The sequence below is a fragment of the Thalia democratica genome, chromosome 3 (assembly GCF_965202585.1).
Source record: "Thalia democratica chromosome 3, ktThaDemo2.hap1.1, whole genome shotgun sequence".
NCBI classification, from domain to species: domain Eukaryota; kingdom Metazoa; phylum Chordata; class Thaliacea; order Salpida; family Salpidae; genus Thalia; species Thalia democratica.
This window is the reverse complement of record NC_139167.1, coordinates 3,359,329-3,384,055: the sequence shown is the minus strand read 5'-3', so window position 1 is coordinate 3,384,055 and position 24,727 is coordinate 3,359,329. Positions and strand designations below refer to the sequence as shown.

Genomic DNA, 24,727 nt, shown 5'->3' with positions numbered 1-24,727 from the left:
TTAAAAAACAAATTTTAGAGTTTTCCACAATATAGATAAAGATATTCGAATCCAGCAATATTTTATTTTGATTAATTTTATTGTAAACAAAGATGACTTGGATTGAAGACATCTTATTAAGGGCATAGGGGAGGGGGAAACACTTTTTTCACATTTTGATCTTGTTTTATATAGTTTTTACTAAGCTACAGGATGCTTTTTATAGATTTAAAAATTTCAAAATATCTTATGAGATATAGCCGGTCAAAGTTGTAGGCAACAATAGGATACTTATGGGAAGCGCAAACTAAAACGGCAAATAACTAGAAATCACTAAAAATCTATCTCCTCCTATGCTATTTTGAGAAAACTACCTAAAATTTTCAGGAAATGTTCCTTGCAATATTTAGAATTCTGTGAAACAAAATTTAAAAAATCAAAAAATTAAAGTTTTAGAACAAAAAAAAAGTTTTCTGTTTGTTTTTTATATGTGGAAATTTTGTATGTGGTAAATAAAAAAAAATGTCTATTTATTTACAGTGGACGATGAAGAGCTTGACGAAGACATTCTCGGATCTTCTGAAGATGAGGAGAACGGGCAAGAAGAAAACTCGGAAGATGAAGAAAACGAAATTGACGAAGATGAGGATTGTTAGTTTTTATTTTTGTTTGAAATGTTTAAGTTATGAACCAGTTATGTACAACAGTTGTTAGTTTTTATGTTTGTTTCAATACAAGTAAGTATTCGAGTTATGAAAAATTTAAGTCAGTTGTACAATGATTGTTTGTTGTTGTAAGACTTTGTTGTTTAACCTGTAGACACAATCAAGATTGAATGACAACACAAGTGATTGTTAAAAGTTTATGCCCTTGTACGGGGGCATTTGGTTGTTGCAGGCCAAGTTTCATAAATTAAAGTATTTGCTTGCCACAGTTGTGCTTCAGTTTTTACTCTCTCAGAGAACTGTGGAAAAACCTGGAATTTGAGAAATTTACAAAAAAATCACTTAAAAACCTGGAATTTTCTAGTCACTAAAAAACCTTGAAATTTAAACAATCTTTACATGTTAAGTAGTAAAATTTTGTTTTGACACGAAAAATTTATCCTATAGATAAAACAATTTTGTCACCATCAAATTTTTTAATTGAAAACGATATTTAAAGTAGCTTTACAGTTTCTCTTAAAAGCTATTGTACTACTTTACACAATTTTTAATCTCAAACTTAACTTAAAACTAAAAATGGACCCATAAACTTTAAAAAACCTAGAAGAAATTTCTCAAAAACCAGTGGCAACCCTGCTTATAATAAACCCAAAATATCTAGCCTAAGTTTCAAGTTACCCATAAATTCTACCTCAGACCTTTTTTTTGCTCTTCACTTCAAGCCTTGGAGTATCTGGCGTGTAATTTTTTTTCTTTTTTTAGTTAAGTTTGCATGCTCTATAGCGTAGGTGTTATCTTTTGTGGGCTGCAGTTTGCCGATCTCTGTATCAAATAATACTGTGTTTAATAATACTCTTTGTATATCGTAAATGATTGTTGTTAGGTTTCATTAAGTTATTTAAAACCATGGGGAGTTCAATTTTTAAACAAATATAACATCAACCCTAGTATGAAATCTGAAACTGTGTATAGTATTTTTCTCAGACAAAAGTTTTGTTAACTTTTATAATAAAGTCAGTGGTATAAAACGTATGTATCAATAACAATTAAAAAAGTTATTAAAATTATTTCCTTTCTCATTAATATTTTAATCAAGTAGCCTTACATTTTTAGATAATGTTTTTTTCGTTATATATGAATATAATACGTTGCATAATGGCTGCTGCTAAATCAGTACTTAATATTAGTTCATATTGTTTAGTTATTCGGGAACTATGGGTTTAATTTTTATATAGTTTCTTCTATTTCAACAATGCATCTCTGAATTTATTCAAAAGCTACAATTTATGGGTTAAGTAACTGTTTTTTACAAAGTATGACTTTTGCTCTTATGTCAGGGATTAAAGTATGAAGTATAAATTGGTTTATATGAAAAAATAAGTTGATTAGTTTTTAAGACATAGTTACTGTTCAAAAAATATTCTGATACAAAAGTATGGACTGCAGATTTTATTCTCAATATTGTTAGATATTGAAAAATTTACAAAAGTTTTTCATTTTATTCTTTATTAGACCTCAAATTTTTGGAAGTATTTCCTTAAAAAATTAAAAAAATTCTATGTGTTACGATTAAAAAAAAAGAAATAAAATAAAAGATTAAAAAGTTCTACAAATAAAGAAATATAAGTTATAATCTTTCCGTGAAGACTTAATATTGGTAAAACATAAATGAGAAAAGATCTTTTTTTTTGTATTTTGGTTTGCTGATTAAGTAGCCTATTGTGCTCACCAACCTAAACATCATATATCTCAAAAGTTACTTTTAAATTTGTTATAAGTGCCCGATAGCTTCGATAAAACTCCATAACATTAAAACAAAAACATGGACACCTCATGGCGTTAATTTTAGTTTAGTAAGCATTAAGGCCATAGGGGGGGGTAAGTCATGTTTTTTACAAGTTGATCTTATTTTATAAAACTGTTTCTCAGCTTTAAGATGCTTTTTATGGTTTTAAAAATTTTGAGTTATTTTTGAGATATGACCAGTCAAAGTCGGGCCGCATAACAGATTACCTATGGGAAGGGAAAAGTAAAACAGCAAAAAAAGACTATTTTGTTTAAAATCTATTTCCTCCTACATTTTTTAAGCAATCTTCTTCAAACTTTCACAGTCTAATCTTCATGCAATAAAAAAAATTCAACTTGTAAATTTAAAAATTTTTTGGTAAAAATATATTAAAAAAAAAACTAATATTATATTTGTTATCATAATATTTAGTATCATTTTCTTATGCTTTATGTGAAGTGTTGAAAGAGTAATAAGTATCTATACATAATTATAAATAATTACTATAAAAATATGGTTATTATTTTTTATTGTATATACTTATTATATAAAATTTATTAATTATGTATTTTGTAATTCAATTAAGTAGCTCCCACTAGAAATAAGAAGGGGGGTTCTTCAACAAACCAAGGAGAATTTCCAATGATGACCGTCAGTCTTCTTTCCGATGATGAAGCTGAGACCTCAGGATCTGATCAAGAAGCTGGCAACGTTGTCGCTCCACCTACAAGCAACCAGGTCACTCCACCGCAACCTGCAACCAACCGTGCGGTAACCAGGCAACCCGTGCGTAACAAAATATACAATTCTTTGTATGATCCGAGGTATCCTAGTTCTCAGCATGACATAAATAAGCATAATGTAGATAATAGTACCACTGGTGTAGATACCCCTGTGAACACCGCTGGTCGCGATCCAAGGTACCCGAGTTACAACAGAAGGCGCGTTCAGCCGAAAGTTGAACCTGAATTTAGCGATTGGGATGATATTGAGGACGGGGGAGGTATCAGCGATCGCACAGGTTCCAAAGAAGATGAGGTTGAATCTGATGAATTGTGTGATGTTGAAGCGAGGTCTGATGGTGGTTCTGAAGAAACAAGTGATGGTGGAGATTCAAACTCTTGCGTAATGTTTGTTGCTGAGGACGAAGGTTCCGACTCTGTTGGAATTCATGCAGCAGAACCTGCTTCAGATGAAATCATCACTGATGGTGGAAATCATACTATTGATGTTGGAACACAAACAGAAGGTAGTTTAGTTGAAGTTGTTGAAGGTAGGAACAGACTTGAAAGTTCACCTAGTTCCAATGAAACTGCACAGCTTAATCTCGCTTCAAGTGAAGGGCTTATTGATTCTGATAATAGAGTAGGTGTCATAACTCATCAGTCATCTAATTCCAATGATGTTGCAACACAAACAAAAGACCTTAGCCCCAATTTGAATGAAAATAGAAATAGACTTGAAAGCAATGATTCATCTATTTCTATGAATTCTTCAAGTTTTCGACAATTCTCTGTTAACAATGAGCCAACTAGTGACGACGAAGAAGTTAGAGAGACTTCCAATTCTCCTCATGTTGGTCACAATGCGCCTGTTTCTAATGAAGGGGAAGCCCCTAATCGAGCTCAGTTTACTTCACCAGATCATGATGATGATGATGTTGTAATAACCGGGTACATCCCTGGAAATCGTGTTGGTGAATGTTTCTCAGGTGAAAACAATCCAAATGGAAATGGAGTTGCTAGATATCAGGAATCTGAAGTTTTACGAGATCAAGCTGATGAACCAGACAATCCTGACAATGAATCAGTTAGTGACGATGAAGAAGTCCCAGAGACTTCTAGCTTACCTCGTGTTGATCAAGTTGATCACAATGCTGTCTCTAATGCAGGGGAACCCCCTAGTCAGGCTCAGTTTACTTCACCAGATCAAAATGCTGTCTCTAATGCAGGGGAACCCCCTAGTCAGGCTCCGTTCAGTTCACCTGATCACAATGAAGATGATGATGATGTTGTAATAACCGGGTACACCCCTGGAACCCTGACATTTGAAGGAGATCAACCGACTGGTCGTGGAGAAAATGCGCGAGAAACTCCACAAAGGCATGTTTATCAAGCTGGCCAAGGAGAAAATGTTGTTAACCAAGTAATTGTACAACAATTTACTCAAGAAGTTTTTGATGGTGTTGTACAATGTATGGAGCAAAGAGGTCTTTTTCAAAATGTTGGTCCTGCCTTACAAGGTGATCAAGCATTTCCTGAAAGCAGTGTTGCACAAGAGAACGTTGTTGATCAAGGAACTTTTTATCAAGATTCTGATAATCAAGAAAACGAAGCTGTAACCCCGCCTGATGGTTTTGATGACCAAGCATCTAATCCTGATAATGATCGCAGGTGCGACCAAGAATCTGATGCTGAAGTAAATGCACCAGTGGGCGTTGCTGTGAATAGAAATGTTGTTGGTCAAAACGATGAAGTCGTCGTTGTAGATGATGATGACCAACCACAAGATCATGTAGGAAATGTTGCTGGTCGAAACGATGAAATTGTCGTTGTGGATGACGATGACCAAGCACAAGATCATTTACAAAATGATGCTGGTCAGAACGATGAAGTCGTCGTTGTAAACGATGATGGTGACCAAGCACAAGATCATATAGGAAACGTTGCTGGTCAAAACGATGAAGTCGTCGTTGTAGATGATGGTGACCAAGCACAAGATCCTGTAGGAAATGTTGATGGTCGAAACGATGAAGTAGTCGTTGTAGATGATGGTGACCAAGCACAACATCATGGAGGAAATGTTGTTGGTCGAAACGATGAAATTGTCGTTGTGGATGGTGACCAAGCACCAGAACCTGTACAAAATGTTGCTGGTCAAAACGATGCAGTTATTGTTGTAGGTGATTCGTCATCTTCCGATTCATCATCTTCCAATTCATCATCTTCCGAGGAATGCTTCTGTAATAATTGTGCCCCAGCCCCAAAGATTGTGATATCGGATGATGATGCTCCGAATAGAGAGAGACCAAATAGAAGTAACAGAATTGCAGGTTCTTCACATCTAAGTCGACCTGCAGTACAAAGAGGACCTGCCAGACAAGGTAGGCGTAATAGAAACACACCAGTAGGTCAAAGTAGTGCATCAAACGTTAGAACAATAAATCAAAGAAGAGTTGCAGGTCAGAATGAGTTAGAAGGAGAGAGACCTTCGAATATGAACAGATCTGCTCAACAAAACAGACTTGCGAGTACTGCCGGTCAAAATAGTGGACCAAGTGGGTCTGCTGGACAAAGTACAGAACAAAGTAGGAATAGAAACACAGCACGACATCAAGGTGGTACGTCATCAAATGATCAAAGAAGAAATAATCCAAACAACGTTACACTTTCTAGTGACGAAGACGTGCAAATTAACAGGATGGACTCGGACAATGAAAAAATGTACGAGTCCGACAACTCTGCTACCTATGAATTAAATGAACATGAAGTTAAAATTGATTCAATTGATTGGGATGTATCTTCTGATGAAACTGATGTAGCGGATGAACCGTCTGGTTTAATAGATGATGACATGAATAATCAATCAGGTAATAACTCACAACTGAGTGAAGATGACGCGATGTTCTATGAAAATGAGCTCTGTCCTGATTGTGCGAGCTTATTGAGAAATTACTCCGAATCTGCGCATTTACCTTCAAACGATGAAAATGAAATCTGTCCCGATTGTGCGCGCTTATTGAGAAATTACTCCGAATCCGCGCATTTACCTTCAAACGATGAAAACAAAATCTGTCCCGATTGTGCGCGCTTATTGAGAAATTACTCTGAATCCGCGCATTTACCTTCAAACGATGAAAACGAAATCTGTCCCGATTGTGCGAGCCTGTTGAGAAATTACTCCGAATCCGCGCATTTACCTTCAAACGACGAAAACGAAATCTGTCCCGATTGTGCAGGCTTGTTGAGAAATTACTCCGAATCCGCGCATTTACCTTCAAACGATGAAAACGAAATCTGTCCCGATTGTGCGCGCTTATTGAGAAATTACTCCGAATCCGCGCATTCACCTTCAAATGATGAAAATGAGGTCTGTCGCGATTGTGCGAGCTTATTGAGAAATTACTCCGAGTCCGCGCATTTACCTTCAAACGATGAAAATGAGGTCTGTTGCGATTGTGCGAGCTTATTGAGAAATTACTCCGAGTCCGCGCATTCACCTTCAAATGATGAAAATGAGGTCTGTCGCGATTGTGCGAGCTTATTGAGAAATTACTCCGAATCCGCGCATTTACCTTCAAACGATGAAAATGAGGTCTGTTGCGATTGTGCGAGCTTATTGAGAAATTACTCCGAGTCCGCGCATTCACCTTCAAATGATGAAAATGAGGTCTGTCGCGATTGTGCGAGCTTATTGAGAAATTACTCCGAGTCCGCGCATTTACCTTCAAACGATGAAAATGAGGTCTGTTGCGATTGTGCGAGCTTATTGAGAAATTACTCCGAATCCGCGCATTCACCTTCAAATGATGAAAATGAGGTCTGTCGCGATTGTGCGAGCTTATTGAGAAATTACTCCGAGTCCGCGCATTCACCTTCAAATGATGAAAATGAGGTCTGTCGCGATTGTGCGAGCTTATTGAGAAATTACCCCGAATCCGCGCATTTACCTTCAAACGATGAAAATGAGGTCTGTCGCGATTGTGCGAGCTTATTGAGAAATTACTCCGAATCCGCGCATTCACCTTCAAACGATGAAAATGAGGTCTGTCGCGATTGTGCGAGCTTATTGAGAAATTACTCCGAATCCGCGCATTTACCTTCAAACGATGAAAATGAGGTCTGTTGCGATTGTGCGAGCTTATTGAGAAATTACTCCGAATCCGCGCATTCACCTTCAAATGATGAAAATGAGGTCTGTCGCGATTGTGCGAGCTTATTGAGAAATTACTCCGAGTCCGCGCATTCACCTTCAAATGATGAAAATGAGGTCTGTCGCGATTGTGCGAGCTTATTGAGAAATTACTCCGAATCCGCGCATTTACCTTCAAACGATGAAAATGAGGTCTGTTGCGATTGTGCGAGCTTATTGAGAAATTACTCCGAATCCGCGCATTCACCTTCAAACGATGAAAATGAGGTCTGTTGCGATTGTGCGAGCTTATTGAGAAATTACTCCGAGTCCGCGCATTCACCTTCAAATGATGAAAATGAGGTCTGTCGCGATTGTGCGAGCTTATTGAGAAATTACCCCGAATCCGCGCATTTACCTTCAAACGATGAAAATGAGGTCAATTCGTCCGATTCGTCTGATAAATGTGAATCTTCAGATCACTTGTTAATTTTGTCATCTGGTGTGTTCAATTCTGAAGAATACGATGGAGACGATGATTTGTCTAAGGAAGAAGTTATGCAAAATTTTTATCAAATGATAAAACCTAAGAAGCCACTGAGAAAATTTAGAAGAACAACCGGCAACAACTCTTCAGCGCCTGAGAATAACAATTCATTAGTCACCCATGAAAATAACAATTCGGTGAATATTGAAGAACAAAACCATTCTTCTCAACACCTCAGTTCTTCTCGAAAGAAATACTCAAAGAAAACAATCGAGATAGCTAAAAAATACGTTGTAGAACAACAGGATGGATTAGGTGATCTGGCAGGTGGTGATAGCAGGCAAAGTATGAGCTATATGCAACATGATGAAATATACCAAGGAGAAAGTACCAGTCATATTTGTACAAATGAAAATGCAAATGAGTCACTCCATGTGTTTAAAAGACCCTTTGATCAGGGATTAAATCAACCAAGTGCTGGCCCATTAGACAAAAAAGCAACGATTGATTTTGGTGATGCATCTGACCCGTTTGGAAGTGGCATGATATTTACTGAAAAAAATTCAGGTTACGGGTTTGAAAGAGCATTTGACCCACAATCTGAGGGGACACCAGTTGAAAAAGCGGTCAGAGTTGGAAATAATGAACAAATTTTCAGTGAAAATTTACCTTTTGGTCTTTTTGAGGGTATGAATGACAATTTACCTGAAAATTGTGACTTAAATGTACAATATGGTGAAAATTCCAAATTTAATTATGGTGAAAATGATCATTGTACAGAAAATTCCAATCAGTTAATAGTTTGTGACAGTTGTAGAGATAAAATGCGGAAACGTTTGGCTAAAGGTTTTAGTTAGTCAATTTAATTATTCACCTAGTAAAAAATAAATTATAAAGTTATATATCATACTGCCAGCTTAAAAAATAAGTATAATAGATACTTATTTATTGTTAAATATTTAGCTAATCTGAATAGTGATTATTTTTAGATTATTTATTTGTAAAATTTTAAAATTGTAAGGATAATAAACGCTCAAATAAAAATTTAAATTGTTAGTTGTTATTTAAGTTTATTACGTTTTATATCAAGTGTTAATTAAATCTTTTTTTTTTTTTGTTCTGTTGTGTAGCATCAATAGAAAGCCCTTGTGAAGAAAATAACAAAACTGAAAAAGAAATTTCTGAAGCAAACCAAGACAACTGTATGTGTTGTATAGTTTTTTAATTTAAAACAACAGTTTCTTAAGTTTTTTATACTACTTATGAATCAAAATAGTTGATAAGTTTAATGTTCAGATTGAAATTATCTATTATTAAAGAGTTTTATGTATATATTAACAGTAGCTACTATTTATTCTAGTTTTTAACATATAATTTTGTATTTGACATCTTTATGTATTATATAGTTATTTATTTAGAATTTTCTAAAGATATAAGTTTTTGTATTACTTATAAATGATAGTAGTTGATAAGTTCACAGTTCAGATTGAAAGTATCTATTATTGAACAGTTTCTGTGTATCTACTAACAGTTGCTGTTATTGTAGTATTTTTTATATAATTATTGTATTAGTTTATTGTTATTCATATTGAATATCTAACATATTTTAACTCAGTATTTTCCTTTAAACTAATACTATTGTTGTACAAATTTGTTATAGTTCTAGTAACAAGTTGATGAAGTAATTGAAGCAAATAAAGACTGTATGTTAAAATTTAGCGTGTGAAATTAATACAAAAATTAATAAATATTTGATAAATTACTAAAGTAGCTAGTAATAAGTACTGTAGAAGCATAAGTTAAAATGAATTAAAATGTTATGTTTTACACACTCATATAGTATGTTTAGATTAATTTAAAAATAAAAGTTTTAAGAGTCAAAATAAGTAGAAAATTATGAATTTTTATTTTTTTAATTAGTTTAATAAATAATGCAATATTAAAATCTATTGTTTTCAACATGTTTGTAATGATAAAATCCCCTATACAGCAACTCAAGAGGAAGAGATGCAGGGACCTTACAGTGAACATTTGATCGCAATCCAGCAAGATCAGGACGAAATTGATGTACTGAACAATCAAGCTAATCAGGAAATACTGCAGGTAACATATTTAATATTAAATGTATTAAAATATAAACTGTTGGTAATGAATAACTTGATAAATAACAAATGTAAATACTGAACAATCAAGCTAATCAGGAAATACTGCAAGTTTGTAAAATTAATAATAGATTGATTAATATATAAACTGCAGGTAATAATTTGATAAATAACAAATGTAAATACTGAACAACCAAGCTAATCAGGAAATACTACAGGTAAAAAAAATAATTTATTAATAGTAAATGTAATATAAACTGCAGGTTTTGAATAATTTGATAAATACTAAACAATCAAGCGAATCAGGAAATTTTGCAAGTTTGTAAAATTAATTAATAATAAACTGATTTTTTGAATAACCAAGCTAACCAGGAAATGTTAAAAGTTATGCGGCATATGGAACAAAGTAGTATAAGTTTTGTTGAAGTTTTAATTGTTAAAGGTTTATAGCTTAGGTATTATGTGTTAGAATTTCCAAAACTTATATTAATTTAATTAATTAGGTTAATTTTCCAGAAGAAATGTATTTTTAAAAAATTCCGTTGAAGAGCGCTTATATCTAAGTAGTGATGGAGTTTGTTTAAAAAGTTAATATTTAAATTATTTTATTTTTCAGGTCAACAGAAAGTGGAATGCAAAAAAGCAGCCTGCTTACCAAAAAAGAAATGACAAAATTGCAAAAATACCAGGATTTTGGGCATTAGTAGTTAGTTTTTTTATAAATTTATAATTTTTTGACAAAATTGCAAAAATACCAGGATTCTGGGCATTATTTGTAAGTTTTTAATTATTTTTTTTGACAAGATTGCGAAAATTCCAGGTTTTGTGCATTAGTTGTTAATTATTAATAAATAATATATATAAGTTGATGTTTTTTTTTATAAATTTATGTTTTTTTGTCAAAATTGCATAAATCTCTGGATTCTGGGCATTAGTTTTAGTTTTTTAAAAATAATATTAAAATGTATGTTTTTGATGAGGTTGTAGAAATGCTCAGAGTAAGTTAAGTAAATATCTAGTAATTTTAACTAGTTGAAAAATTAAGTTTCTAATATATATTTTTAATTATTTTCACAAACCTGAATAAAGCCTCAACTTTAAGTCGTCCATTTCTAAGTTTTTGTAATTATTTTGCTTAATTATTTAAATAGAGACTTTTTTTTATAATAGTTTTATTTTATTTTCAGTTCTCAAGCCACAGTGAACTGAAGAAAGTTTTCACTTACGAAGATTTGAAAGCTCTCGAAAATATGAGCAAACTGGAGGTAAATTTAATTAAAAATATTTGATTATTTTTTGTTAATAGTTAGTTTTAGTTACTATTAAATTAAAATGTCTTGCAATATTTGAAAAACTCAAAAAGTTAATTATTAAATAAGGGAATATATCAGAAAAGATTATACGTCTTAGCAGTATTTTTTCTTATTTAACGAAATAAAGTATTGAATACATTGATTATTAGTTTCAGTAGTTATTTAATTATATTATTAAATAAAAATTTTATTAGATCCAGGAAGACTCTGATGAAGATGGAGTGTCGAGAATGAAAATGAAATTTATTTTTAATCCAAACCCTTATTTCGTAAACGCTGTTATTGAAAAAATATATCTTTACCCTGGTTTGTATTAATATTATTTAAAAAACTAAATTTATTATTAATCCAAGTCAATGTTTAAAAGAGTTATTATTTATATATATGTATCCTTATTTGTAATGTTTGATTTATTATAAATTCAATAGTTTGTGAGTCCAATGTTTTTTTTTTTTTAAGTTCTTAGAAAAGTAATTATGTAAATATTTAAAATAATTAATAATAATATAATTATGTTTTAAGGTCTTTTATTTCTTTACGAATATAAGAATTTTCACAAAGAATGAGTAAAATATTCAACTTCTCCCATTAATATTAGTTTCATAATTTTTTATTATAATGTGATTCATGTGTCATAAATAATAATAAATCAGAATTACCACTTGATTGAAAAAAAATCATTATAGTTTGTTTAATATATATCATATAATAAATATATTTAATAAATAAACCCACAGTCAGAGTTACCAATTTATTGGAAAAAATAAATTGTTGTATATTATATATATGAGTAATATTTATTTAAAATTTATCAGACCCCCAATCAGAACTCCCTCCATCTTGCACTTGCACAAAAATAAATTGGCGTCCGGAGAAAAATTTGGTTGAAAAATATCCGACATCTTTCTTCAGTTGGTTCTGCGATCAGCAAGATGCCTCTGCTGATGATATTTCTGAAGTGAGTATATAAAATAAATTATCTGTTTTTATATTAATTAGTTAATATAATTTTTGATAAACTGTACAGAGTAAATTAGATTTTTGTATATCTACTATTTTACATAGAATATATTCCACCAAGATGAAATGTATTATGTGTAAAATTCAAATCTCAGTAGAATTAAATTTCCACTGTTTTATATCAAGAGAAATCAATAAGTCCTTGAAATCAAAATAAAAGTTTAATAATTTATTCATTAATAAAGGGTCCATTTACATACATATATATTTAAAATTTTGATTTATTTACAAAATTACACTTGATTTTGACGAGAGTTGATCTATTTATTATGTTAAATTTATTCAATAAAAAACAAAATTACTTATGCAACAAAATAATAAGACACAAAAGTAGCTTTAATAAAAAGTTTATATGAACTTAGTTTTAATCTTAAACTAATAATTTTATTGTAATTGATTTTGATAGACAATTAAATTTAAGTGTTGTCAATTTGAATTTGAAAACAAAAAATTGTAAGCATGTTGTGAAAAGTATACACAATAACATAAGTAAACACCTGTGTGCATTAAAATATATGAAACTTTTTTATCATTGCTAAAGTTTAACAATAGTTCGAGTTTTTAAAATCATTCAAAATTTTATCAAGTTTACCAAGGCGACCTTTTAAATTTATGTTTTTTGACTTATATGTGTACATGCAAGTTTCAGCTTTAAACACCTGTAAAATTATAAAATTAAGTATTAAAACTTCTGTTAGAAAAGTTTCAACTTCAACTAATATAATAGGAAAGTAAATAAGTCTATAGTTGCTATAAAATCAAAAATATCGCTCAAATTAGAGAAATTCATCTACTACAATGATTTTATAATTTTTCAAAATATATCTGAGTTGAAATAGTTTAAACTTCTGCAAATTGCAGAGAAAATTGCTGCAATTACCCACTGAATTTGCCGCCAAATTTTGACAGTTTTTGAAATATAATATTTATAAATTTTTAATTTCCCATTTATAACCTAGTTAATTTTTCAAGTTGAATTTTGTGGTAAAAATGGTTCATTTTTGATACTAAATTTCTGTAACTTGTACAACTTAATTTAATAAATTGTATATAACATATACACTAATAACTTTATTACAAATTGATTAAAAAAATAATTGTTGGTTGTATAAGTTTTAAACTTGTTATTAAGTTATACATAGTTATTGCAGCTAAGTTGTTTGTAGCTAATAAGCTACTTGAATAAACTTAAGTTTAAAAATACCATATGAAAATACCATTAGATGAATAATAATAACCCTTAATAATAGTAAATTATATAACATTTTAAATTATGCAATATTAAATAGTTTCAAGTTTTTCTACAAATACCTCTGCCGTTTATAAATTTAGCTTTGAGCAGTTTTTCTTAAATTTTGATTTCAAATAAAGTTTTGTACCTAAAAATTTTATTGTTTTCATTACTATATTTAATGAGTTTAAATATAGTTTTAGAAGCTTTAAAAGTTAAAAGGAAAAAAAAAAATCAAAAATAAATATGTATAAAATAAGCCTATTTCTCAACTTCTATCAATTTTTACAAATTTAAAGCATATATAATTTTAAACTCAGCCTAAAATTATACTGTGTTATAATATATAGAAATTTTTATTTCTTAAGTGTTAAAATATAATAAATAACCAATAACTTAATATAAGTAATAACTAGCAGCATAATAAAACAAACAGCAAGAGATTTGATCAATGATGTGGTGACGACCCTGTGTAAATTTTGCTGCTCGTACTTTTTGCATTCTTAGCGCGCGCTTAAAAGTTTGAGCTTGAAGTTTTGTAACTTTAACTTGTGAACTGTTGCATATTTTAGCTGGAAAGTTGTTGATACAACTGTTTCGTTTTAAAATAATTTAAAATTTGGTAAAGAAGCTTAACAAATAAAATAAAATATACGTACTGTGTTTAGTATATTAATTATTTTTGAAATATGGCAGCTTTAAGTTTTTTTTTTAGAGACCATAAACATGTTTATGGGTTGTAAACTGTTAGTTAAGTTTAGATTACTAGTTTTAACCATAAATAAAAGTACTGTTGGTGTAAAAACAATACTTTATCAGTTTTGTAACTTTTACTTGTGAACTGTTGCATATTTTAGCTGGAAAGTTGTAGATGCAACTGTTTCTTTTGAAAATAATTTAAAATTTGGTGAAGATGTTTAATTAGTTAAAAATATACAATATGCTATTAAAATTTTAATAATTTTTTTTAAATATGGCAATACTTTAGGTTAATTTTGCTGGTATTATTTGTTTTTTTATAGGTCATAAACATTTGTTGAATAATAAAATTTATTATTTTAAGTTAGTTTTAGTTAAAAAAACTTTGTTAGTTACTTGAATAATTTTTATCAGCTAATTTAAATAAAAGTTTGTTTGTCGAATTGCTCTTATATTTAGTTGAAATTTATTTAATATTTGCATGTTAAAGAAGTTTATTTATACAATTTAGAATTTTAATATTATAGAAGTGTTTGCATATTGTAATATGTAATTCATGTATTATTTATTTTTCAGATAATAAAAGACGAAATTTGGAATAATCCGCTTCAATTTTACAACAAACAAAATCCGAGCGACACAGAAAAGTTTGTCTAATTTTATATATATATAACTTTAAAAGACTTAGATTTAAGTTGTTTGTATAATTCGTTTTAGTTTTACAAAATCCAAGTTATATAGAAAAACTTGATAATTAGTTCAGAAAAACTTAAAACTATAAATTTTGATGAGAGGAATTATAGATTTTTTAACACTGAATTAGTTTTACTATTTAAATATAAAAGTTCATAAAATAAGTATTAAATTAATAAAAAATTATTCATACACATTAAACATAAATTAAAATATTTAAACAAATTTAAAACGTTTCAAGGCTGTTTAAAGTTTTCTAAATTATTTCTAGGTTATAGGCTAGTTTAAATTTTAAAGATATATTGGTCAAATTAAATGATGTTAGGTATGCATATTGCTATATAAGGTTGCGTTTTATATTAATTATTATTGTTTACATGTTATAGTAATGTTAAAAAGTTTTTGCATTAGTTTTTATGTAAATAAACTGAAAATATTAAGAAAGAGCGTAAGGAGCATAAATATCAATTTTTTCTATTCTACTCCCTAAGGCTATTACTTCAGTTAAATATTTTTAAAAGACTTAAAAATTTAAAGAACTTTATTTTAAATTTTCTAGAACTTAGTTTTTGCTTTGGCGTCAACGAAAAGTTTATTAAAATTATGTGGTATTTTAAAGATAATATGCTTTTATATTATTTAAAAATATTAGCAATTCAATAACCCATCATTTGTATGATTATTAATCATGTATATATGGTTTATAATTTACATGTCTCCTTATAAACAGGGTTGCCAAAAAACCTGGAATCCTGGAAAAGCCTGGAGTTTTAAACAGTTTTTACATGTTAAGTAGTAAAATTTCAATCTGACAGAAAATGTTTGTCATATAGATAATTGGTTTTTGTCATCATAAAAAATATCTTAATTTGAAAACACATTTAAAATAGCTTTACAGTATTTTTTCAATGTTTATATACTATTTTACACAGTTTCTTACCTTAAACTTAACTTTAAATCTTAAAAATAGACCCAAAAGTGTGTACTTTTAAAAACCTGGAAGAAATTTGCAAAAAACCAGTGGCAATCCTATGATTACCATATTTATTATACGTATATGTTTAAATGACGTCATAATTGAACAGTGACGCGGAAGACTCGGAAGAAGAAAGCGATGATGACGATGATTGCGTCATAACTGGTTCTAAAGACGGTTAGTAAAAATAAAAAGTAATATATATATTTTACGTAAATAGTAAAGTATTTATAATACAATGAATGTGTGATTACTTGATCAAAAGATGGTCAGTAAAAATTAATTAATAAATAAAAAAACATCCAGTGCAAAAGAATAAGTTTTTATACTGCGATAACTATATCATAACTGGAAATAAAGATGGTTTGAAATATTATTACATTTATTTGTTGTATAAATTATAAAATAATGTTTAAATAGCTGAGTTAGTTTGTGATGTTATTATGCAATTATCACTATATTACAAAAAGGTAGTTTGTTTTTTAAATAATTAAGTTTGTATATTGTGTTAATGATGGTAAAAAATTAATTAAGGGCATATTTTATTTAGAAGTTGATCTTATTATCAAAGTTATTTATACTAAACCAATTCAAATTAAATTCTGATGTTTATTAGCTACAGGGTTGCCACTTTACCTGGAATTTGACAATTTAGACAAAAACCTGGAATTTTAAACAATTTTTACATTTAAGTAGAAAAATTTCGATTTGACACAAAAAATCTATCGTATAGATAAAAAATTTTGTTAACATCAATTTTTTTATTTATTAAAATTCACATTTGAAGTAGCTTTACAATATCTTTTCAATGTTTTTATACTATTTAACACAAGTTTTTAACCTTAAACTTAAGTTTAAACTGAAAATAGACCCAAAAACATTTACTTTAAAAACCCTGGAAGAAATTTTGAAAACCTGGATAAAATTTGCAAAAAGTCAGTGGCAACCCTTTTGCTAGTGAGTTTATGAACAAACTAAAGCACTGTAGATGCAACTCACACATTTTGTTAATATCAACAGTAAACTAACATCAGTCTAGTTATTTTACAAATATTATTAAAAAGTCTTCAATGACAAGGACTTTTAGTTGTAACAAGTTTTCAAATTAATTCTGTTTAATTATAATCAACAAACGATATACTAGTGGTTTAAGCAAAACTACAGTTTTACAATTGACTGATGTTGTAACTGATTATAACTGGTAGTGTTACAATTGTGAAACTGTAATTTTGCATTAAATTTAAAACATTAGTAAATCGCATATCTGAAGCTCTTTAATATTTTAATTTAGCAAAGCTTTAGTTTAGTTAAGTGATTTTAATACAATATTAATTGTTGTCGATTAAAAAGTTTGCATTCACCTTGTTCAGCATAATTATTATCATACAACATAACAAGTTTTATTTTTACTTTCTCAACTTTTTACTGCTTAAAGTTTTGAACTATGGACTTTCAACTTGAGGAAAGAGCGTTGCTTAAAGTAATATTGAAAACTAATTAAATTTCTCGTTGTAATTTACTTATTTCTAGTTGATTTCTATAAACAAAATAAATTAATGATATTTTTTTAAAACCAACATTTATTTATATATCTTGTCTGATCCAAGGGTCGGCAGCCTTTTATAAGTCACAGGTTATTTTTTTTTAAATGCCAGCAACATTTTTTCTAAGATAGTTGTAATAATCAATATATAAATACTATTTTATAGCAAACCATAAAGTAAGCAGCAAAAGAGCATTGGTGATGAGAAATCATTAAAATAAGAGCCTATTGTAAGTTGTGAATGCAAAAACTCTTTATAACTTCAAAAGGGTATCTTCTTAGCTTAAAGTATCTCGTGGGCCGCATATTTTGGCTTTAAAGACCGCATTTGGCCTGCGGTTTGCTGATCTCTGATCTAATCACAGGGGTGATTATGAAACTGATGAAAATATATTTCAGTGATGTCAATTCAACTTTGTAGCACCCACAATTGACTTTATTGATTAGTTATGTTGGACAAAAAAAAACTAACTATTAATTAAACAATTTTATTTGTTTAATTTTAACACTATCGGCACTTTAACTATTTTAATGTTTATTTAAATACTAATGTCATTTTAACTATTGTTATGTTAGCACTAATGTTATTTCAACTATTAATATAACACTAACGTCATTTCAACAGCACCGACAATTGACATTATTGATGAAACTTACCAAATAACTACTACATATGTCATTTCAACTATTATTATAACACTAATGTCATTTCAACAGCACCGACAATTGACATTATTGATGACACATCAGATGAATTAAAAATACTAATGTCATTTCAACTATTATGTTAACACTAATGTCATTTTAACAGCACCGACAATTGACATTATTGATGATACATCAGATGAATTATAACTACTAGTGTCATTTTAACTTTATGTTATGTTAACACTAATGTCATTTTAACAGCACCGACAATTGACATTATTGATGATACATCGGACGAGGAAGAAGAAGTTGATTTGTCGGACGAAGACGACGAAGAAAGTAATTGGAGATCCGGAGGTAAAATTCGCATTATTATGATTATATTAGTATTATAATATATTTTTATATTTGTTCTGGTGATGAAGTTGGTTAGAGATCTGCAGGTAAGATCATTAGTATCTCTAAAATTGTACATTTTCCAATCTATATTTATATATGCAATGCACTTTTGTTTTTATGGGGAGAATTATGTATTAGTATTTGTGCAAAGTGGAAAGTTTGTAGATTTTAAAATCCCATTTTCCCTCTTAAAAGTTTTATTTCCTACTATTTGTTTATTAATTAAATTATAGTTTTAAGGTACGTGGTGCAAAAACAGTAGAAAATCATGTAACTACTAGCATGAACTTTTATAAAACAATTATGATGATAGTTAAATATGAACAATCAGTGATAATTACAACAAAGTTGTTGTATGAACTTTTTTATATTATCCTATCCATATAACACATTTAATTGTATTAAGTAGAATAAATTTAGTTTTTGAAAACGAAACAAAACTTGGCTTTAAAAAGAAACTTGGCTTTAAACAACTAATTAAACATTTTTGACAAAATTAGTAACATAAAAAATGTTACTAATTTTCAAATATTTTTTTTCTTGTTTCTTTATCACGTCACAGATGTGGCTGGTAAATCTCAAAAAAAGGAAAATAAAGGTTTGTATAAAATAAACCTGAATTACAGGATAAAGCTAAAGCTAATTGATTAGTAATACTTACACTAAAGATAGATAATAAAGGATTTTTTTAGTAAATAGTGATCTACCAGATCCGGATCTTATTTGGAAATTAGTATCAGACTGGATCCGGATCTTACTTTGAAATAAGGTTCTATAAATTTTAAAAAGTCTTCCCATAATATTTAAGGTAAGTTTTAAAGCTAACTTCAAAACCATTCCCTTTTTTCAAGAACCCCCTTCAGTTCAGTTCAGTGCAATAGAATTTTTAAGTAATATAATAATAGCTGGAATAATAAATGATTTACCGGATCCACAACATTAGAATCCGGCTACTGTTTTTTAAAGCATTTATAATTATAATACTATCACAATAGATACTGGATCCAGTAGACCAGTAGTAGTTGATTAAAGTTTCAATGAACAATTTATTACATATATAGCGTAAGTGTTATTGATAAACACAGCTCAGTTATTAATTTAAGTACAAATATTGAAAAATAATAATGTTGAATAAATAAAGATGTAAGTGTATTTGTACGTCATTCAAACATTTACTTTTTTTGTTTCTTCATCAAAACACAGATGTGATAATTGAACAGGAAGAAAATAAGAGTGAAGGTTTGAAAAAATATATTAAATAGATAATATTAAAAAAGTATTAGTTCCATACTATTTATTAACGTTGATTGTAATTAGGATTATTTCTGTTATGTAGTTAATATCATAAGTGAACACACAGCAACAATACTTATTTATGTTTTTAAAGCTAGGTAAGTTATTTTATTATAAAAAAAATCATTGTGTACATTGTATGATGTTACATAAGTTTAAAATGATAAATTTTTCAGGCTCTAAAGCAATAAAGTTGCCCAAACTTATTTTCGTGATTGTCCTATGGCACAAGTTATTAATTTAATAGATATTTTGCCTTTAATAGTTGATTGATATTTTTTAACCCTCTTACTTGTTATTTATTTCTACATCCGAACTAGCCCTAAATTGGTTATATGGCCCCCTTTTTGGAATCCTATTTTAAAACTGATATATATATTTGTATCAGTTTTAAAACAGGGTATATATATCTTTATGTATGATTATTTATACGAAATTTATCATAAACCGTGTATCAGTGTATATCAGTAACAATACATTAACTATAACAAATTAACTAAATAGTATTAATATTATTCTACAGGCAAGACTGGTGGTAAGAGTGGGGGAAAGTCTGGTAAACAACATCAGCATTATGATGAAGATATTGGTAAGTTTTTTACTAAACTTATATAAATAAGAATTTTCAAAAATATAGTAATGTAAATAGTATATACATAAACAATGTTTTTGTTTAAAAACATAAAGAATAAGCATGAAGGTAAGTTAGTTATATTATTTATTTAAGACAAAGCATATAAGGTTTTTTAATGACATTATTTACACTATAATAAATAAGTATTCGTAATAGCATAAACACATGTCAGGTTTGCCAAAAATCCTGGAATTTAAGAAATTTTGAAAAAAAAACATTGAAAAACCTTGAAAAGTAGAACAAATTTATTTGACACAAAAAATCTACCATATAAATAAAAAATGTATGTCAACATCATTTTTTTTTAATTAAATTAAAAAACACATTTGAAGTAGCTTTACAGTTTACAGTTACCTTTTTAATGTTTTTATACTATTTAACACAGATCTTACCTTAAACTTAACTTTAAACTTAAAATAGACCCAAAAACGTGTACTTATAAAAACCTGGAGAAAATTTTGAAAACCTGGAAAATTTTTGCCAAAAACATTTGGCAACCCTGAGTTATCCATTTTTGTACAAGTCTGTTTATGTGAAAATAATTATTAGTTCATTAATTTATTATTTTATTTTATTATAATAATTTTTAATTTTTTTTTTTTTGAATTCTTTAACTAAGTATGAGTAAATTAATTTTGGGTTGACCAACTCCTAAGCATAACAAAATATTTTTTCTATTGTGTTTATGCATTTATCAGAGTTGCCAAAAAACCTGGAATCATGGAAAAACCTGGAACTTGAAAAATTTTGAAAAAAAAAAAACTTGGAATTTTAAACAATTTTTATATTATAAGTAGAGAAATTTGGATTAGACACAAAAATTCTGTTATGAAAATAAAATTTATTGTTATCATCAAAAAAAAATATTTAAAAAACAGATTTAAAGTTACTTAACAGTATTTTTTCAATGTTGTTTTACAGTTTAGAACAGTTTTTTACCTTAAAATAATTTTTATACTTAAAATAGACTCAAAAACAAGTACTTTTAAAACCTGAAGAAAATTTGCCAAAAATCAATGGCAACTCTGATTTATGATTATATATCCATTATAGCTTGATGCTAATGTTGTAATTCCACTCAATTTTCTGCTAGTAAAGTTATAATAGTAATAATTATTATTTTCAGACGAAGAAGAAGATTATGACGATGAGGACATTGAAGTTCAAGACGAAGAAGAAATTGTCGTTGATGAGGAATTGCACCACGGAGTCCAAGTAGAAGAAGTTGTCAACGCGTCCATGAATGATGAAAGTAACTCGAATGACGCCTTACTTGATGAAGATGATGAGAATGAAGCAGGTTATAAATTATATTATTTATATTGTGGTATTTATAGTTAAAACTGAATTAAAATGATGCGTTGCTTGATGAAGATGATTAGAATGAAGCAGGTAATAAATTATATTAGAAGTTATTTATTTTGGGGTTTTATAAGTAGTAATAAATTCTAATGACGCCTTGCTTGATGATTATGACGAAGGAGGTAATAAATTATATTATTTATTTTGTGATGTTAATATTTAGAAGTAAATTAAAATGATACATTACTTGATGATGATGAGAATGAAGCAGGTTTGATGATAAATTTTTTTTATATTGTTCTATATTTACTACCTGTTGTTTCTAATAATTTTGTGATATATTCAAATGATGAAGAAGCTTTTGGATGAAGAACAATATTTTGTTCAAACTTTGCTTGTGTCTTAAACAAACTTTTGGTCATACGTTCGACATATCTTATAATAATATCTTCTGTAAGAACAACTCTCATTGGCAAAACCAATAATTGATTTATAAACTACTTTTTTTTTTAGTTTTTCAACTAATAATAAAATTTCAGGTAGTAGTATTGAATATTTAAAACAACCTAAACTTATTTGTTTAAATATTATAAATTATTATCAGATAATGAAATATACCAAATGAACAATTTGAATAATCACAACTCGAGCGGAAACATCGAATCTGAAAATGATGAGGATTTATTATCTGATGAAGAAGACGACAATACTCAGGAAGAGGTAAAATAAATAAATAATAATTAAATTGTAAATTAATATAAATTTACAAAAAAATTACACCTTTCCTATTGAGCATACATACTCAAGCAGAGAATGATATAAAATTATATGTAATATATAATTGTTAACATATAAACAGTTATAAAATTAACTCAACATATATGTACAGTAAAATATTTATAATACAGTAAGTTATATACTCATACAATAAAAATATATAGAATTGGTTTTATATTTCATTATTACATTGACTATTGTTATCAGCCAAAATTCCTACTGGGTCAAAATTTATTTTACATTATTACATTTCAGTCTGATGACGCACACTATATATAATTTATCATTATGTATATATATATATATATATTTATGTTTTTTTTGATATTTAATTTCACAATATGCAAATTTCAACAGCACGGTGACGCGACAAACGAAGAAAACGACGGTGACGTCACCAACCAGGATTCCGAAGATTCCGCGCCGATGACCAAAAACGGCGGTTAATTATTGTGACGTCACAATCCTGTTTAGATATTATTATGACGTCACATTTAGACGTTTTACATTTCGGTCAATTTATTAGGTCGCGTTTTATACAAAGGGGTAAAAAGTTTGAAATAAAATGTTATTTTTATTATTTATCCATCATTCTAACATCGGCTGAGATGTTTAATTAAAATAAGTAAGAAAATATTTTTACAACTTTTTCAACCAGTTGAGTATAGAGGTCACCTGGGATTCAAATAAGATTAACTTTTTCTTTATTTGCTCTACGTTTAATTTTTTTAGATGTATAGATTAATTTAGTTTCCAATGTGGATATTAAATTGTTATATAAGTATAAACTCGATGAATTTGAATAAATTTGAATCTGATTAAAAATCCCTCCTTAAAGGGACCACTTTGTTTGTAAAATACAAATTCTCAATGATTTTAAAATTTTAAGAATTTTTCCCCAATTACATGTTTGAAATAAAAATTATAGTTTGACAATTTGATGTTTAAAAAATTTCATCAGTTAATGCAGAAAGGTTAGGTTAAGTTTCATTAATAAAATTTGAGAAAAAAATGTTTTCAGTAAATTTGTTTGAAAAAAGTTATAATTAAACTGAAGCAGTTTTTTTTATGGTGATATGGTTTTTGTACAAAAAAAAAGTAGAAACTTTCTTCAATTAACATATAAGAAGCCAATTGGAGCTTTTTATTAATCTTGTAAATAAACGTTGTTTTTATTATTTCAAAAATATTTAAGTTTTGTTAACTTCACCAGAAAAGCCTTAAAAAAATCAGAAAAATGTTTTAGGAATGGAATAGGTAATTTTTGGGTTAAGTTATTGAAAGTGTTTTATTTTTATACTAATGACTTTTTGAACAATTTTTTACAGTATGCTATACTCAACTGAATTAAAAGGTGGTTATTATTATTAATAATATAAAAAAATATTGACGATTTCTATCAATAAATTTAAAAGTATTTTAACTAGGATTCCCTAAATTTTCAAGTTGCTAGTTAGAAATGGTGGAAAATTTTTTTAAAAGTTTTTATTTATGTCTATCTATTGAGTTTTTTTGTCGCATTTTTATTTTCTAGCGTGTATTAGAATTGATTAAAATTTTTTATACTAATTGTGTTTTGTACGTATGTGTAACTTAATATTAATTTACCAGGTTTGAAATATATTGGAGTAGGTTTAAAAAATAATTAAAAGTAGGTGGAATATTACTAAGTTACAATTAGTTTGTTAAAATCAGAATGTTTTAAAATTCTTCCAAAGTTACCAATAACAAAAGCCCATAAGCTTATATATCATGGTTTCCCTAAGTGAGCCATATAGCCCCTTCGGGGTCATTACAGAAATTTAGCCACAAGCAGCAAAGGGGGCCGTAGTTTGAAACTTGCTGCTAAACATTCTTAAGCTGCTATTGAAAAGCAAAAGTATGGTCTTTGGTGTATTAAAAAAATATTTTTGAGATATCTTGTCAGAAGGGGCGATAGCTTTTTTTAAGGGGGCCTTATGAAAAAAGTTTGGGGAAGCTTGGTCTCTACGATTTGATGTTGCAACTGGTTAGTATTTTTTTTGTTAAGTTGTTCAAAGAAAATAAGTAGAAGACCAGTTTCACATTGATCAATAATGATATCTTTGAATGATATATCATATACAAAGTAAAATACGATCTCCAAGTTTTCAATTAAAAAAATTATCGTAAGCTAATTTTTATTAGTACAAAAATTAGTTCAAATTTGATAGTGAGTTGGTAAAAATAAGTATCAAGTGCTAAATAGCACACATTTTTGCTTTTGATGCGAATGTCTAAAAAAAGGAGTTTATTTTTACTTTGCATTGTAAGCTAAGGTCATAAAATTTTATCCTTTGATTTATTAAGG

At 28.5% G+C, this 24,727-nt stretch overlaps 1 protein-coding gene across 1 annotated transcript in view; it reads left to right on the top strand.

Moving 5' to 3' along the window:
- The window catches only part of LOC145831588 (uncharacterized), a 30,298-nt gene extending 6,331 nt beyond the window's left edge, over positions 1 to 23,967 (top strand). The window contains exons 2-14 of the mRNA XM_082938889.1: positions 520 to 630; positions 9,759 to 9,871; positions 10,487 to 10,576; positions 11,058 to 11,135; positions 11,378 to 11,489; positions 11,999 to 12,141; positions 14,710 to 14,780; positions 15,912 to 15,979; positions 18,255 to 18,350; positions 20,209 to 20,274; positions 21,446 to 21,619; positions 22,226 to 22,341; positions 22,756 to 23,967. Coding sequence (XP_082795015.1) covers positions 520 to 630; positions 9,759 to 9,871; positions 10,487 to 10,576; positions 11,058 to 11,135; positions 11,378 to 11,489; positions 11,999 to 12,141; positions 14,710 to 14,780; positions 15,912 to 15,979; positions 18,255 to 18,350; positions 20,209 to 20,274; positions 21,446 to 21,619; positions 22,226 to 22,341; positions 22,756 to 22,845 — 1,328 coding nt within the window. The 3' untranslated portion in view covers positions 22,846 to 23,967. The remainder of the gene's footprint in view (positions 1 to 519; positions 631 to 9,758; positions 9,872 to 10,486; positions 10,577 to 11,057; positions 11,136 to 11,377; positions 11,490 to 11,998; positions 12,142 to 14,709; positions 14,781 to 15,911; positions 15,980 to 18,254; positions 18,351 to 20,208; positions 20,275 to 21,445; positions 21,620 to 22,225; positions 22,342 to 22,755) is intronic.
- Positions 23,968 to 24,727: the final 760 nt, after the last annotated feature.